Source organism: Myotis nattereri (assembly GCF_964212035.1).
Source record: "Myotis nattereri genome assembly, chromosome: 2".
NCBI classification, from domain to species: domain Eukaryota; kingdom Metazoa; phylum Chordata; class Mammalia; order Chiroptera; family Vespertilionidae; genus Myotis; species Myotis nattereri.
The window spans coordinates 161,991,583-162,009,922 of NC_138076.1; the positions used below are offsets into that span (position 1 = coordinate 161,991,583).

Below are 18,340 nucleotides of genomic sequence, written 5' to 3' on the forward strand. Positions count from 1 at the left end.
AAAAAAGCATATATTTAGAACCTACTATATAGTGGGAAATATGTCAGACATTTTCATCCCTACATGAAAGTGTGTGTGTGTGTGTGTGTGTGTGTGTTAGAGAATGAGACAGAGAGAATGATTTTTTTAAATTTTGTTTTATTGCTTAAAGTATTACAAAGAGTATTACATATGTCTACTTCTCCCCCCCCCCCCCCCCCTGCCCCTTGACATTCCCCTGGCCTCCTCTAGAGAATGATTTTTTTTTAACTTATATTATCCTTGAAAGAAATAATGTTTAGAAAACTTAACTTGCCAAACAGGAATTTTATTTAGGCTTCTTTCCACCATACCAAAGCTATAGCGTGGATGTCCAATGAAATTAGCAACTAGAAATGGAATTTGGGCACATGGTAAAAAGAAATCCAAGTGTAATTATAACCAAAAAATTAGAAAGAAAAGAATTAACATATAAAAATCAGTCACATTAAGCACATTAGAGGTGTGCCTTGTATAATAAATATTGTGATAAATATTTGCAGATAAATGATACAGGGAAGGAAACAGAGTGGGATGAGGAAAGAGAGATAGGGAAAACCTGGAATGGTGCGATATCAAACAAAGAAGAAATCCCACTAGCAGATATTGGAGAAATGGGGAGAAAGACAGTCAGTCCTGCTGAATTAGTCAGGGTGGAAGTGACTGAGGACTGGGGGGAACGTTTTGGAGTTTAATAAGGGCTTCTTTGACTTGAAAGCCAATAAACTGAAGACATCTCCAGGGTATGATGGATTTTTTTTAATCCAAATTTTAAAGGAGAAGGCAATCGTGTGTTTTTTAAGAGAAAAACTTTGAAGTCATTTGAACATAAAAACAAAGTGCTAAGAAGTCAACCCAGAAAAAAAGTGGCTTGTGACGGTATGCAGTATTTGAAAACAAGCTTCTGGGAAATTCACCAAAGTGTGAAAGAGTTATGAAAACATCCATTTGGGCAAAGCGCCCTCTCAAGTGTGTGATAGGGCTGCACGCATCTTCTCTGAGATAAATGTGAGAGAATTTTCCAGAGATAGAGATCTAGCGTCATTTTCAGACACCTCCCCTCCTGGGGACAGAAAGCTTTATCTGCAGCAGTGGGATTCTAGTGATGTGGTAGGAAGACTTTCCTGTGCACACATCATTAAAGGGGCTGTACCTTTCCCTTAATAGGAAAAGATCTGCCGTTTGAGGGGCACCAAGGCAGCCCTCTGACGAGAAGGGCTCACTAGTGGCGAGCTCAATACTTTGTCAGATACTTTGCTCTTCAGTCAGCCTCCTGAGCTACAGCAAAGGATGTGGCTGGGGTAGGAGGCGGGGACTGTGCATTTGTGTGTATATGTGCCTGTGTGTTTTCTCATTTCCGCTTCCCCTTTCAAGCTTGCAACTGCCGTTTAATGAGGACAGAGAGAAAAGTGCAATATGCAATATGATATTTTCTCACTGTCCTCACTGCGATCCCCATGCCTGGGAAAGGGTTGGCCCAGCTTTCATGACTGCTTTGCCTCAAATTCTGCTCTCTACCAGCAAACAGGTGAGTGCAATTTCCACTTTATTTAAGACTATGCTGATGTAGGATGATGCTGGGAGACAGCAGAAAACAGGTCAAAGAAACATCAGGCTATGAAGAAAAGAGGAAAGTCAGGAGAAAATCTCCCGCACCCCTGACTCCAACCTTTAAAAAGCTCATCATTGTGCCTCTTGGAACAGGGAGTCCCTTTACACTCTTTTTTTCCTTCCCATTACTAGAGAGGTACTCTTTCTGGGGTCACAAAGCATGGTTCCTTTGATGGCCTGAATTAATATTTAGGAATGTTTCACCTTTCTTACCTGAGAAGTTTATCTCTGTGTCTTGCTGTACTCACTTTTGCTGTAAATTCAATGTGATTCTAACTTTGAAAGATTCTCCAGGTTAAAAGTTTCTTAGCTTCATTTCAGGTCCCATTCTAGCATCCATAACTCTGACTAAATCAATTTTGTTTTTTGTGGGTATGAACTTTCTTCAGAAATCATGGAACAAAGCTGTTGAGGAGATAAACTAAAGCAAGGTACACTGGGGTTACCCAGGAAGTTACACAATTGGACAGCACCAGACCGAATTAACTGGACGGCTCAAGATAGATAACTACCCGTCAGGGTTGGCTTTCAGCTGTACATGTCAGAGATGGGTCAATGAATATATTGACTACTTAATGGATTCTGTACTTCCCCAATATCCTTGTCTTAGTGGTATCCAGGCTGAGCATGTCACCACCTACATGAGTTTTGGGGAGGGTAGAAGAGTGGAAAGATCCACTACGCTGGGGTTTCCCCCATGCCCCTGCTGTGCTACTGAGCTCCCCAGTGTGTGGAAGAGAAGGGGTAGGTCCCCAAAACAGAACAAGGACAAGATAAAAGAGCCCCACAGGAGTGATCTGATAAGACCACGAGGATTCGGAAGAGATCCCCAGGGAAGGAACAGTGACTCCATCTACCACCAATGGCCTTGGGTAGAGAGGCCCAGGGACATTCCAGATAGTGCCGAGGACAGGAGGTCGGAGGTTGGAGGTCAGAAGCTTTCAACTTGTGTGTTCAAACTTCAGACTTAACCATGTTAGGCTTGAGTGATTAGAGAAAAAGATCTGGTGGGATTTTCCTGTAATATGAAGTATTACTAGGAAGAGTGTATTCTCTATTTCTACATATTATCAGAGATAACAAGCGGGACAGAAAGAGATCTAACAAATGATTTCTTATTCACAGGCACTCCAGGGCATTTAGAAGTTTTTTACAACAATCCTAAGAACACTTGCTCACAACTCCTTTGGCCCTCTGAATGTTAGATGGAATCCAGTGAGGAAGCATTAGGCAGTGGCCATAGAGACCCAACAGTCATTTTTAGTTTCAGATTTATGATTCTTATTCTAATAGAAAATAGAGAGAAAGTTCGGTCCCAGCTCAGATCGTGACTCACAAGGTCCACTCTGAGCTGCAGTAAAGGAAAAAGATCAGACATTTATTTCCATTTGATAACTAACAACTCTTTGCCACTTGAAGGATAAGACCAAAGTGGGTATCCTGATACCCACTGTACTCCGTGCCCTAGCCATGTCCAGGCCTAATGCAGAAAAGCTTAAACACAGATTTTAAGGAGAAGAGACATTTCAGATATTGTTGGGGAAAAGAGGGAAGAATAAAAAGTAATGCATGAGGGAAAGAGCTTCATTACCAAGGAAATAGGACTGAAGAATTAAAGATATGAATTCACAGGATGCAATGATCAATAAATCTGCTCATTCTCCCTTGTCTCTAGACCAGTGGTTCTCAACCTTCCTAATGCTGCAACCCTTTAATACAGTTCCTCATGTTGTGGTGATCCCCAATCATAAAATTATTTTCATTGCTACTTCATAACTGTAATTTTGCTACTGTTATGAATCGTAATGTAAATATCTGATATGCAGGATGTGTTTTCATTGTTACAAATTGAACATAATTAAAGCATAGTGCTAATCACAAAAACAATACGTAATTATATATGTGTTTTCCGATGGTCTTAAGCGACACCTGTGAAAAGGTCGTTCGACCCCCAAAGGGGTCGCAACCCACAGGTTGAGAACCGCTGCTCTAGACTAAGCTGCCTGTTAACCAGTCCAAATGGACTGATGTTTCTTTTTTTTAGTATTAGGGGGAGTTAATTAAATTTATTGGAGTGACATTGGCTAATAAGATAATGTAGGTTTCAAGTGTACACTTTTATGATACATAATCTGTATATTATATTGTGTGCCCACCACCCAACATCAAACCATCTTCTGCCACCACATATTAGACTCCCTTTACCCTTTACTACTCCCCATCCCCTTTCCTCTGGTAACCACCACACTGTTGTCTGTGTCTATGAGATTTGTTTGTTTGTTTTTTTGGTTTGATGTTGGGTGGTGGGCACACAATATAAAATGTTTATTTTTTGCTTTCAATTTTATATCGCACATTGAGTGAAATCATACGGTTCATAATTTTTTCTGTCTGACTTATTTCCCTTAACATGGTATTCTCAAGATTCATCCATGTTGTTGCAAATGGCAGTATTTCATTTTTTCTTATGGCTGAGTAGTTAGTATTCCTTTGTATATATATATATATATCACATCTTCTTTATCCAATCAACTATTGAAGGATATGTCTTGATGACCATAAATAATACTGCATTGAACATAGGGCTGCATATATATTTGCAAACAAATGCCTTCTAATTTTGTGAGTAGGTACCCAGAAAAGGGGTTGCTGGGTCATATGGTAACTATATTCTTAATTTTTTGAAGAGCTTCTGTATGTGTTCTATAGTGGCTGTACCAGTTGACATTCCCACCAGCAGTGTAAGAGGGTTCCTTTTTCCCCACAACCTCTCCAACACTTGTTATCTTATTCTTGATGTCTTTAAAATCTATCCAGATGAATAAAATTTCATGTTTCCCAACACTGAGAGCACAGGATTACTTTCTTCCAAACGTACAACTGTAATATTTCCTGTAGCAGTTTGCAAGCCTTTTATAAAACTCATCCACCTTGTGGAAGTAGAAGTAAGAAAAATGCCAAGTAACATCTCATTTTTTCCCTGAAATAGATTGAACTGCTCTCTTAGACCATGAAAGTTCCAGAATACTCAAATGCTATTCTCAGTAAATTTTGTTCTGATGATCTTACAAACTGCAGTGGCATGAAAGAGGATTTGAAAATCGAAAAATATTTCCTATCTATGAAGCATGTAAGAGGACGTTGCAGTTGCCGAAACCGGTTTGGCTCAGTGGATAGAGCGTCAGCCTGCGGACTGAAGGGTCCCGGGTTCGATTCCGGTCAAGGGCATGTACCTGGGTTGCGGGCACATCCCCAGTGGGAGGTGTGCAGGAGGCAGCTGATCGATGTTTCTCTCTCATCGATGTTTCTAACTTTCTATCTCTCTCCCTTCCTCTCTGTAAAAAATCAATAAAATATATTTTTTAAAAAAAAGAGGACGTTGCAGTTGGGGTACATAGAATGGGGGGCAGTCAATCTGGCTTGAGGTAGAGTTTGTTCCATCCACAAACCGAAATGTTGGCTGTGCTGGGATTTCTGACAGCCCTTTGCCACGGTGGTGATGTGTGTGTTGGTTGTGAATGTGGATAAGATGCAGAAAGTCTTATGGGCCCCATCATGGAAACCCCGTTTCCTTTTTCTCCCCTCCCACGCTTGTTTTCATTCTCAGTCCCAATTCACAGACACTGCTTGCGGTGTAGGAACAATACAGACAGAAGAAAAGTGAGGTCTGTCTGATACGTGTCCCTGGGAGGAGGCCCAGAGTGATAAACAAAAACTTGGGGCAGGGTCTTAGAAACCAAGAATGGCAGGAGGAAGGCTATTGATATAGAAGAAGAAAGCATACACCTGGAACTCAGAACTTGTAAGTGTAAGTCCCATTTATAACCATTAATATTCTACATGACTTCAGATAGGCCTCTCTCTTAATCTCTCTCTATATATCTCTTTTTCTTTCTCTTTTAGTTTCCTCAACTGAAAAATGAGTGACAAGGATTAGATGATCTTCCTTTGGACATTAAGTAAGAATGAAGGACCCGGTCATTGCATACTTTTCATCTGTGCTTAACAGCAGCATCCCTTTCTTACCATCTGGATTTTGCACCCATACTGTATCCTGCTGCCTACTCTTTCCTTATTTTCTTATGCCTTAAAATGTTCCAACCTTAGTAAATGGTTTAAGCTAAGGGAAGATTAATAATAATAATTGCCACCATTTATTAAGCACCTCCTTTATACATCAGGGACTTAATATACTGGGTTGGCAAAAGTAGGCTTACAGTTGTGAGTATGCAAAACAGAGTGTATTCTTATATTATTAAGAATTATATTATTAACTATTATATTATTTTCTATACAAACAGCTGCCCCACCCTGTATATTATTCAATTTTACCCCCCAGTAAACCAACATTTTATACATTATCTTTTTTACATATGAAGAAAGTTAGGTTTAGAGGGGATAAGTAATTTTACCAAGGATACATGCAGTAGGTAGACAGAACTGTGATTCCAAACAAAACTTATTCTGATTCCATGGCTCATGCTCTTTCTATGGTTTTCCTTCTCAAGGGTTGACCATCACTTCTGAGCCTTTTTTTAATCCTAATCTAAACATATGTTTATTGATTTTTTTTATAGAGAGAGAGAAAGAGAGAGAGAAAGAGGGAGGGAGAGAGAGAAACATCTATGTGAGAGAGGAAACAATGATTGGTTGCCTCCCATATGTGCCCCCACCAGGAATTGAACACACAACCTAGGTATATACCCTGACTGGAAATCAAACCTGCAACCTTTCAGTGTGTGGGATGATGCTCCAACCAACTGAGCCACCTGGCTAAGGTTTTTCCTGGGCCTTTTGAAAATATTCCCATGATGAGATAACTGTACACATAGCTGATACATATTTGACAGGTTCAAATTGGTAGGCCCATACTAGTTGTTAAATATTAAAATATGTCCACACCAAATTATGACAAATGCTCATTGTTCCAGGCCCTCTGAGTGTCCATGACCAATCCTTGCTATCCAGCCCTTCCCACAAGATTCCGAGACTGGCAGCAAAAACTCAGTGCCACACCAGCCCTGACTCAGCCCCAGGGCAGTGACTGGTGTCAACTCTGATTGATCTATGTCATCCCATCATCATTGTTAAATGCTCTGAATGCCACAAAAATGTCTCCTCTCAACTAGAACCTAGTTGGGCCCTTGCTGTTAATCTACTCCATAAGGCTGAGGAAGGCAACATTGCTTCATAATTATCTAGTTGGAGTTAAAAAGGTATATTATGCTATTAACCAAACAAAGGAACACCTCACTCACCAAGACTGTCACAAACCCAAGTATAAATTACTTTTGGTTTATGCTGCCTCTTCTACACAAAGCTGTAGAATGAAGAGTTTGTGTAACATGAAATGGAGATATTACTAAAATAGTTTGTCCTTTCCTTTATGCCAAATGCATTTACCACTGACACCTAAATAGTGATCTTAGGGTTTTGTTGTTGTTGTTATTATTATTATTATTATTATTATTATTATTATTATTATATTGTTAGTGGAAAGACTGCATCTCAAGTCAGACCAACCTGAATTTAATTCTCAACACTATGAGATCCTAAATATATGACCTTGGACAAGTCACATATCTTTTCGAGCTTCAGATAAAAATTATTAGCTCAACTGTGATTGTCAAGATTAAGTGAGATAGTTCATGGGGAGATTTTATGAATAAAGATAAGGTACTCAATACATCTTATTATGTGTTATGAGTTATTATGAGTACCTTTTGCTTGACTTACCCTTGTTAGTATGTAGAGAAACTCTGGCTACATTCTTGAGAAAACAAAGACTAGAAGTATGTGCTGTTCTCAGTGTAGTAATAATAATATCCATAATTGTTTTCTCTGCTACTGATATACCACTTCTGGTTATGATTTTTGTTCGATATTCATTTCCAAGCTCTTAAACCACTCCCTAATATTAAACCACTAGAGTTTTTTTCCCCTCTTGTTTAACTTCAACCCTGTCTGCTACAAATCCTACTTTTTAATATAACATCCTCAGAACAGAGAATTCTCTCCTATTCTGCCTGGTTGTGATCATATGTCTGAACACTTGACAGATTGTGGAGAAATATTTGGGGAGTGAGCCTTTCAAGAAATGTAAGGAAGAGGAAAGGACAAAGGGCTGATAATAATAGCAGTGGACAATAGTAAGACTTTGGGGTGATTCAGGCAAGTAGCTAGAGAAGCAGTGTAGACTTTTGTTGTTTTCTTTTGCAGGGGGTGGTTATTGGGAATATCAGAGAAAAGATATCACAAGCTTCAGATTTCTATCCTCATAGAAAATAGATTAAATATATCATTATAACATAAACCAGCACTGAGACGATTGCAGAAAGAAATTTTGACCAAGAAATGAAAACTTTGAATGGGAAATTCTAGGAAACATTTTTAAGATAGGAAAATTTGATACTTTAAGCTTATAAATTCAGTCAGACTAGTGTGACCGTTATATTACATTAACAAAGGATTGACTTGACTATGCCCCCAGCCTTTTTCCTCTTTACTACTAGGTATACAAAATATATACATTAGGAGTTGAGACCATAGGGAAAATCAGGAATACCTGTCCAATGAAATATAAGAATAATTTTCAGCACCAGTGTGATTCTTGTTCATATGTAGGTATAGCATTTCCTGAGCTCCTTTTGTTGCAAAGACTGTGAGATGCCCTAAAAAAAGATTTAGGGAACAGACCACAAGAAGAGGTGGATAATGAAGAAAAAGGTAACCACTATCTCTTGTTTATTATAATACTAGAGGCCCAGTGCATGAAATTCGTGCATGGGTAGGGTCCCTAGTGGCTGCCGCTGCTGGCCAGGACCTCCCTTTCCCCAGCCACCTGCCACTGCTGCCGCTGGCTGGGGCCACCCTATTAGGCTTTTATTGTATAGGATGTGTGCTAGTTGTTAGAAATAGATAATTGAAAGCAGATGGCTTGAGTAGGACTTCAAAGGGTAGACAGAATTTGTTTGGAAAGAGAGAAAGATGGATGAAGCTATATAAGCTAAAGCAGAAAAGTTTAAGTACTGGAGGTCAGTGAGCAACACCTGACTGAATCACACATGTTTGAATTCCTTCTTAGCCTCCCTCATCAGGCTCGCCATTTTCCTGGGTCAGTGAAAGTTGGAAATCCAGAAACCCCATAAGTTAGTGTTCATTGTAAAGGAAAGTTGCCAAATGGAAAGTAAATTCAGGGGCTACTGGACTATTTTTTAATTCTTATGGGGGAAACTATACAAATGCACTTTTTTATAGTATCATTCCTACAAATATTTCAAATTCAACTAGAATAAATTCATAAACATTGGTATTGGTGGCAAACTTACAAAACTTCAAGTCCCACCAACTTAATTTACTTTTTAAGTATGTTTTTATTTATGTTTAGAGAGGAAGGGAGTGAGATAGAGACAGAAACATCAATGAGAGAGAAACATCGTCAATCCACTGCCTCCTGCAAGCCTCCCAATGGGAATCAAGGCTGCACTCAAGCATGTGCCCTGGCCGGGACTTGAACCAGTGACCTCTCGATTCCTGGGTTGCTCAACTGCTGAGCCACGCATGCTGGGCCCACCAATTAATTCTTTAGAAGCTAAAACCAATGCCCGAATAGAATGATTCAGCAACCCCATCCAGAGACATGTTTGTTGCAGCAGCAGTGCACCAATTGCAAGGAACGTTTCACAGACAAGCAAAATTGGCAAACAAGAGTAAGGCTCTTGGCTTCAAGTTCTGGATGGCAGAGTAGGAAGATCCTGAGCTCACCTCCTCTCATTGACACCAAAACTATAATTACATATAGAATAGCTATCTCTGAAAATGACCTGAAGACTAGCAGAACAGGTTTTCTACAACTATGGACATAAAGAAAAAGCCGCATTGAGACAGGTAGGAGGGATAGAGACTGTCTAGTCAGGACCCATGTGGTGACTGACCAGTGGAAGGAATAGCACAACTCCAGAGGTTGTCCCCAAAGAGTGAAGGGTCTGAGCACTAGCATGGGGAACCTCACCAGGAAGAGGATCCCCCATAGCATGTGGCTTTGAAAACCAGCAGGGCTTACATCTGGGAGAGCCAAAGGTGGTAGGAAACCCAAGTTGTGCTCTTTCTGAGTCCTGGCACAGAAAGAGCAGTTTGAAAAGCGCCTAGTTTATGCATGAAGGTGATATATTGGCCAATTTTAGGGTGTGTGCTGGAACAAGGATCTGTTGAAACTTTCTCCTCAGTCAAAAGGGGCCACTATTTCCTCTTTTTTTAATTCTCCTTCCACCTAACTGGTCTGACACTATCCGGCAACATTTCTGATACTCTCCATTAAACTTGCTAGCACTATTCACCTCACACTGACATTTCCCTGAGGACTTATCCAGGCTGTCATCTCTCCAAAGCAGTTCCTTCCCTGCCACACCCAATGGGTAGCCTCAGTGGGCACCAGCCCAACAGCAGTATATCTGCACTAGCATGTCTGGACCTCACAGCCAGCCACACAGAAGGCTTGCCCTGCACACCAGTGTGCCCATAACAGTAGTGACCAGACCTCACAGCTAGCAGGCCAGGGACCATCCTCCCCTGCCAGTGTGTCCATAGAAGCTGTGGCCCAACCAAAATAGGAAGCCACACTAATCCATTCAAGGAGCATCTCTGGAGCACCTGGCTCTGGTGACAAGGGTGATTCCACCACTGAGTCCCTCAGGACACCTTCTAAATAAGACCACACTTTCAAAACCAGGTGATGTAGCTAACCTACCTAATACATAAAACAGTCAAAGTGAGGAGAGAAAAGAATATGTTCCAAACAAAAGGGAAAAAAAATACAAACCCCAGAAAAAGAGAACTAAATGAAACTGAGGAAAGCTGTCTACCAGAAAAAGAGTTCAAAGTGGTAGTAATAAAGATGCCCACCAAATTTTGCAGACAAGTGGATAAACTCAAGTGATAGCTTCAACAAAGAGTTAAAAATTATTTTTTTAAAAAGGACCTATCAGAACTGAAGAATGTAACAACTGAAATGAAAAATATACTGGATAGAATCAACAGCAGATCAGCCAAACCAGAAGTATGGATCAACAATCAGGAATACAGGATACTGGGAATCACCCAATTGAAAGATCAAAAAGAAAGAAGAATTTAAAAGGATAAAGATAGTATATGGGACCTCTGGGACAGCATTAAATGTTCTAACATTTGAATCATACGGGTCCAAGAAGGAGAAGAGAGAGAGAAATGGATTGAAAAAACTATTTAAAGAAATAATGGCCAAAAACTTTCCCAACCTGGAGATAGAATCAGGCATCCAAGTTCAGGAAGCACAGAGAATCCCAAACAAGATAAACCCAAAGAGATCCATACCAAGACACATTATAATTAAATTGTTGAAAGTTAAAGATAAAAAGAGGATCTTAAAAGCAGCAAGAGAATAACAACTAGTTACATTTTAAGGGAATGCCCATAAAACTATCAGCTGACTTTTCAACAGAAACTTTGCAAGCCAGATGGGAGTAGCCCAATGTATTTAACATAATGAAAGGGAACAACTTATAATCAGGAATACCAGCAAAGTTATCATTCAGAATTGAAGAAGAGATCAAGATTTTCTCAGACTAGCAAAAACTAAAGGAATTTATCATCACTAAACTGGCATTAGAAGAAATGTTAAAGGGAATTCTTTAAGTGGAAAAGAAAAGGCTGAAACTAGAAATAAGAAAATATATAAAAGAAAAAAACAATCTCACAAGTAAAGGCAAACATATAGAAAAGGTAGTAGACCAACCACTTATAAATATAATATGGAAACAACTAAAATTGCAATAAGTACCTATCTATCAATAATTACTTTAAATGTAAATGGACTAAGTGCTCCATTCGAAAAACATAGGCTAACTGAATGGATAAAAAACAAGACCCTTACATATGCTGCCTATATAAGACTCATATCAGGTTGAAAGACATACACAAACTGAAAGTAAAGGGATGGAAAAAGATATTTCATGAAAATGGAAATTTAAAAAAAGCTGAGATAGCAATACTTATATCAGACAAAACAGACTAAAATAAAGGTTATAACAAGAGACAAAGAAGGACCCACCAATTCTACTTCTGGGTGCTTATCTAAAGAAAAACAAAAACTAATTTAAAAAGATATAAGCACCCCTACGTTCACTGAAGCATTATTTACAATAGCCATAATATGGAAGCAACATAGGTGTTCATCAGTAGATGAATGGACAAAGAATAATTGTATGTATGTACACGTAGTGGAATATTATTCAGCCATGACAAAGAATGAAATCTTGCCACTGCAACAATATGGATATACCTAGAGGTTATTATACTATGTGAAATAAGTCAGAGAAAGACAAATACTGTATCATTTTATTTATAATGTGAAATCTAAAAAACTAAACAACTGAATAAACAAAATATAGATACAGAAAAACTGATAGTTGCTAGAGAGTCAGGGGATAGGAAAAAACGTAAAAGAGATTAAGAGGAATAATTTATAGTTATAACATAAGTCACGGAGATGTGAAGTACAGAAGAGGGAATTCAGTCAATAATATCACAATAATTTTGTATGATGACAGGTGGATACTGGACTTTTTGTGGTGATCACATTGTAAGGTATATAAATGCCAAATCACTATGTAATACACCTGAAACAAATATAATATTGGATGTCAACTATACTTTAATTAAAAAGAGCTTTACATTCCAGAATGAAAAAGAAAATCTAATTGACTTGCCAGAAGTCAATTAATTGCACACAATGATTGAAAGGATACCCAAGTTTCCTGATTCCTAGTCAGTGCTCTTCACACTGCACCAAACTCCATTGTACATATAGGTGTATGTTTTTGTATGACCTGTTTGGAGAAAATATCTCCATTCCCCTCTCTCTATTACAAGGGGCCACAAGGCCTTTAAAGGTGCCATCTTGATAGTGTGTGCAGCCCCATGTTTCATTTCTTTCTAACACTCTCACTGCTGATGTACTTGTCTGATAATCACTTGCTGCTTCCTCCAGATTCCCACAAAGAATACCCCCTTTCTTACCTCCCAGTAGTACTGCTTCCTGCTGTTACCACTAACGAGACAATTCTATTTCTCCCTGTCTCATAATATCACTGCACTTAGAGTGTTTCCATATATCACCCCCATGAACAGGTCTCTACAACCCAAGTGTGGCAGAAATTGAGGAAAATTAGCTAATTAAATTCCCTAGTCCCATGCCCAGTTTGCCACAGTTGAAAAGATTAGCATAGATATACCTTCATATTTTATTTCAGACTTAAGACCATTGTTGCTTTTTTCAAGAGAAGAAATTATTCAATTCTCACCCAAATTGCTTAGAAAATTCTTTCATTCTCAATAGGCAGTAGAGTCCTTAAGGTGCCCAGCCTTCTTGTTGTCCTAACTATAGTATTTATTTGTAAACCTTTCTTTGGAACTCTTAAGCATTGAAGGTTCTCTTTCCAAAGGAATTTTCCTTTAGGTGTTTCCTTTAGGTGTAAAACTTTTCTGCATAGGACAGAGAAACAAATCAAAATAGTTAAGAAAATAACAACTTCTGTTCACAATTATAGGAACTTCAAGAGTAGAAACAAGTCATAGAATAACCCTCACATTCATCTTTTTCTCTAACTTGTAGCCCAAAACATTTTTGCATGCTTAGTAAACACATAATTACAAGCTTATTGTCCACAGTTTTGAAGCTGATCTCTCTTCATGTATCTCTGATAATTCTATAAGATGCTGGGCTCCTTTGGGGAATAATCACCTACTAAAATTATTCACTCATTTAGAGAATAAGTATTTATTAAGCAACTGCTATGAGTTAGATTCTGTTTTAGACATTAGGGACATAACAGTGAATAATCCAGACAAAAATCTCTGTCCTCATGGAGCTTATGTCCTAATCAGAGGAGTAAACAATAAATTAGCTTAACAAATAAAATATAAGTATTTTAGTGATAACAATGAAGAATAAAATCAAGCAAAAAAAAAAAACTCAGTGAAAAGTGATTATTGTAGGCTCTGCAAACCAGGCCTGACTCTACAAACTGAGAAAGTTGTTTAAGAGCTGAGTTTTTCAGGTTAAGACTGCCAAAGTTGAAGGACAGGAGTGGGGGAAGGAATGGAGAACATGAGAAAAACCTAAGATTAATATATATATATATATATATATATATATATATATATATATATATATATACATTTTCAGGGGGTAGAGGAGAAATTAGCTTATATGAGTATGATGAAGTTTCAAACATGTGGGAAGAATATAGAGTAGATTCATATCACAGAGGATGTTGAAACTCAAGTTGAGGCCTCCATCTACCATCTCAATTAGTGAGATTCTGACACTACGCTAAGCTAGAGTGTCCTGATTGAGAAACTGAGACCAAAAAGAGGGATTGAATTTTCCAATGCCATACCATTAGCAAATGGCAGAATATAAAGTGTGGATGTCAATATTCCTCCCTTTCTTTCTTTCTTTCTTTCTTTCTTTCTTTCTTTCTTTCTTTCTTTCACTTTTTTCTTTCTCCCTTCCTGCCCTCCTGCCTTCCTGCCTTCCTTTTAAATTCTCTTAACCATCAAAAGGTTTCTTCTTGTAAGCTAAAGAGGTCTTGTGATTTAGGTGAAGTTCATTCACTGTGGGAATTAAAGACATTAGGCAAGTCTGGGCTCACTGACAGCAACCCATTCAACATTTTGGAGGTGCAGACTAACTAGGTAAATAAACTCTGATATGGCTTTTTTGATTCTTTCTCGTGACAGTTTCAGCATCTTTTCATCACTTCACAGCAGCTCTGACCAAAGGACAAATTATCTCTGCTACCCTCTTTGTGGTTTCCCTGTGTCAAAAGCATAATTAAATCATTTAATTCCCCCTAAAAGACACAGGCAGTGGACAAAAGGACAGGTGCCCAGAGTTAACAAAGTTTCATAATTCCAACTGTTGTTGCTCTTTGGAAAAAAAATAATCTTGGGTTAGACCCAAAGTAAAAGAATTTAGATCAGGAATTCTTTTTCTCTGCATAGGTTTTGTCTGTAACAAACAGAGGCTTTCAAAGCAATTTTATGGTCCTAGGAAAGTATTTTATGTTCTGGTTATTCTCTTCAGAAATAGCTATTTCACTGCCTAAATTGTTAAATGCCTCACTAATGATTTTGTTTTTAAATGTCTGGAAGCTGGCAGTCTCCTTATTTTTTTCTTTTATTTCTTTCCCTTTACTCCAACAGTTAACAGTGTAGCTATGATAGTGAAGGTGTTATGACAGCTCCAGGGAATACAGGGACACAGCAGCAGAGGACAATGGCTCCCCTTCCACTGATTTACTATTTTGAGCGTGGCAGGTAGGAGGAGGCAGGAGGACAGAGCATAAGCCAATAAATGTTCTTTCACCTTGAGTCCTTTTAAGCTCTATTTGGACAATTAAATGATTCCTCTCTTCTTTCTTCTTCTTTGAATAAATGGCTAGCGCTATCAGAATGAATCTTTTGGAAGAATACAGAGGAGTTGGTTAGGCAGTGCTAAAAGAAATATAAATACACTAGAGGCCCGGTGCACGGATTCATGCACCAGTGGGGTCCTTCAGCCTGGCCTGCACCATCTGGTAATCCTGGACCCCCCGGGGGATGTAGTAGTGCGTGAAGTGGCAGGCAGCCAGGGAGGAGCCTGAACCCAGGCCAGGCATTGCACCACTCCTGCTCATCCTGGCCCTGCTGTGCCTGCTGCCTCCTGGTAGCATGCTGCTGGGGAGGTTAAAGAGGCTTGTGCCGCCGCTGCTGTGGCGCTTGCTAGTCGTGAGCCCAGCATCTGGCGCCTGTAGGTCAGCTGAGCAGCACTCCTGCTGTGGGAGCACACTGACCACCAGGGGGCAGCTCCTGCATTGAGTGTCTGCTCCCTGGTGGTCAGTGCACATCATAGCGACTGGTCAAGTGGTCGACCAGTCAAATGGTCAACCGGTCGCTAAGGGTTTCATATATATAGATTGATGAACTAGGGAATTAACTTATAGCTATGGAGAAACCCAAGTTCACAAAGTCAAAAGTGATGACCCTGAAGGTGGTGACTGCTAATTGCTTGAGGCAAGCTCTCCTTGTTGTTTTTATTGAGAGATTCTCCCCCACAGAGAAATCCTATGTGGACCCCCTAATATCTAAAAGAGGAAACAAAACAAAGCAAACCCAGAATGACTGAAGTTAGGGTGGTGTCCTGTTTGTGAGACCTTAGAAAAGCTGTTCAACCTTTGAGATCTGAGACTTCTTCATACACCTTTATGAGGATTAAGTAAAGTGAATTTTATACATTGAAAATCTATATTTTAATGTCAGTGGAAGATTCTGAGGCAAAATCCTTAAGGATTAAAGAAAAAATGTTTTTCTGATACACAATTTCAGCTAACATGAGAAGTAGCAATTCTTTAAGCAGGAAGAGCTTTTTTAATGCCCCTTAAACCATATGATGTTTGAAGTTTCTAGACTTGCTGATTTGAAAGATTGCCCTGGGGTTTGGATTGTTCAGAGCATTTTTCTTTTCTTTTCTTTTCTTTTCTTTTCTTTTCTTTTCTTTTCTTTTCTTTTCTTTTTTCTTTTTGAAAATGGAGGAAGGGCTAGACATCTCCTTCCTCCTCCCAAATGGGCAGAGGGGTCATGTTCTTTGTGCGGATCTGGGAAGATGGGAGGTCGGGAGATACCCTGGAGTGGTGGTTTCTGGGCAGAGGATGAGGGAGTACCACTGTGCTTCAACCCTCAGGGCAGCATCACTGTGACAGGAGACCCTGAAGTCTAAACCAGGGCCATGGAGGGCTCTGTGCTGAGCCCCACATCCTGGGAGAAGAGACGAGCCTGGCTCCGTCAGAGCCGTCACTGGCAGACCCAGGTCCTGGAAGAGGAGGCTGCAGCTGCCCTGCAGGATGTCCCAGATCCAGAACCTTCCAGCCTGGATGACGTTTTCCAGGAAGGTAAGAAGCAGTCAGACATCAAACAGACTTCCACATTGTCTTTGGTAGGAAAAACGTGACAACAGGCACAGACCTACAGTGTGGGCAGTGGGTCCCTTGTTTAGGCTAGTTCCTCAGGGAGGCTCAATTTGATTGGCTTAAATAAGTTTAAAAGAAGGAAGGTAAAGTAATACAAAATATGAATTATGTGAAATGGAGGCAGGCATGAGATTAGGAAACAGGAAGAGGCACAGTTTTGCATCATCCTGAGAAGCTGCCTGTAGGACCTGAGGTTAGGGTTCTCTGTAAATGCTTTGGGGTGTTTATTTTGTCTGTGTAACAAGATTACACAACCTGAATGCCTGGACTCTGGCCACAACTCTGTCACTAACAAGCTATGTGACCTTTATCAAGTCACTCACTTCTCTAAGACTTACTTGAATAATTTAAATAGTAATAGTACCTTTCCTATATGCCTCTCAGAGCTTCTTTGAGGTTCAAATGACACTACAGCCATAGAAGAGAGAAAATCTTATATAAATAACCCCATTCTTGTTTATTTAGTAGAAAACACAATTGCAATATTGTGCTCTTTTTGTTTTATTTAAATTTTTTTAAGGGGAAGGATCCACCCTTATTCCCAAACCTTGGGGGAAAGAGAGTAGTGGGCTTGATATACTGAGCATTTTCCAGATTCCTGAGAGGAAAGGGACGGGGTGGGGGGAGGCAGAGAGAAGAAATATTCATTTTTATACATGGGTATATTCCTCTCATATATTTAATAAAAAGTTTTTATGGGGCAAAAAAGAAAAAAAAAAGAATCATGATTTGGCTTATATAAGCCAAATTGAGAATGGGGTGAGTTGTAGGGGGGAAGTCTAATTTCCTTCCGTTCTCACAGTGATCTGATGTCTGTCTTTCCTAGGGAATCCAATCACTAAGATTGAGGACTGGCTGCAGGACTGTGGGTAAGTGCTGGAGATACAATGGGATTGAACACAGCTGATGGGTGGATATGCTAATAGGCACTGACCCATGGAAACTCAGAAACAGGAAAATGGGTTTGAATTGGGACTAATGTTTAAAAGTTAGGTTAAGAGAAAGGGGGAGTAAAAGAGTTTGGAGTGAGTATGGGCAACCCTAGGATGAAACTAATTTATGGTGGAGGTCTGGAAATATAGGCTGGATTTGGTCAAAAGCCAAGAATGATGGAAATCTGTAGCTTTGGGGAATGACTGGGCTGAGTTCCAGATCCCTTCTTTACTGCTTTCCCTTAGACAGAAGTCTAACACTCTTTAACAAAAGAGGTTAGAAACCTAATTGTTCTTATGACCAGAGGTTGTCATTATATTGTTTATTTCTACTGTAGAACATAGGACAAGGGGCTAAGAGTTTACTCCAGTCATTCAAAGCAGTAAAGAATTGGAGCAAGTACTTCAAGGCAAAATATATTATCTCTTTCCTCTGGTTTGATTCCTGGGCATGGCCTCTGGTTTGATTCCTCTCTCTCTAAAATCAATAAAAATATTTTTAAAAAACACTTTTAAATATGAGACCCTCATGCCCTATCAGCCTGTACCATTTTAGGCTCAGTCTACCCAGAAGCAGAAGGAAAGCTTCTGTGACCTATTTAAGTCCGATCACTTGTGTGATAATGAATTCTCAGAATTTATAACTCCTGCCTGCTCATTATTTCCTTTCCAGGAATGGTTCAAGTTTTATGTAGACTTTACTCTAAACTCATCTATTAACATATACAAAAATCC

At 39.4% G+C, this 18,340-nt stretch overlaps 1 protein-coding gene across 2 annotated transcripts in view; it reads left to right on the plus strand.

The window, feature by feature from the left end:
- Positions 1-1,408: 1,408 nt before the first annotated feature.
- The window catches only part of TESPA1 (thymocyte expressed, positive selection associated 1), a 39,555-nt gene continuing 22,623 nt past the window's right edge, over positions 1,409-18,340 (plus strand). Inside the window, exons 1-5 of one of the 2 annotated variants that reach the window (XM_081084626.1) lie at positions 1,415-1,546; positions 5,237-5,437; positions 5,533-5,588; positions 16,388-16,595; positions 17,500-17,542. In XM_081084626.1, the coding sequence (XP_080940752.1) occupies positions 16,433-16,595; positions 17,500-17,542 (206 nt within the window). In that variant the 5' untranslated portion in view covers positions 1,415-1,546; positions 5,237-5,437; positions 5,533-5,588; positions 16,388-16,432. Of the gene's footprint in view, positions 1,547-5,236; positions 5,438-5,532; positions 5,589-16,387; positions 16,596-17,499; positions 17,543-18,340 lie in introns of both variants that reach the window. The other variant, XM_081084625.1, reaches the window with a different exon arrangement.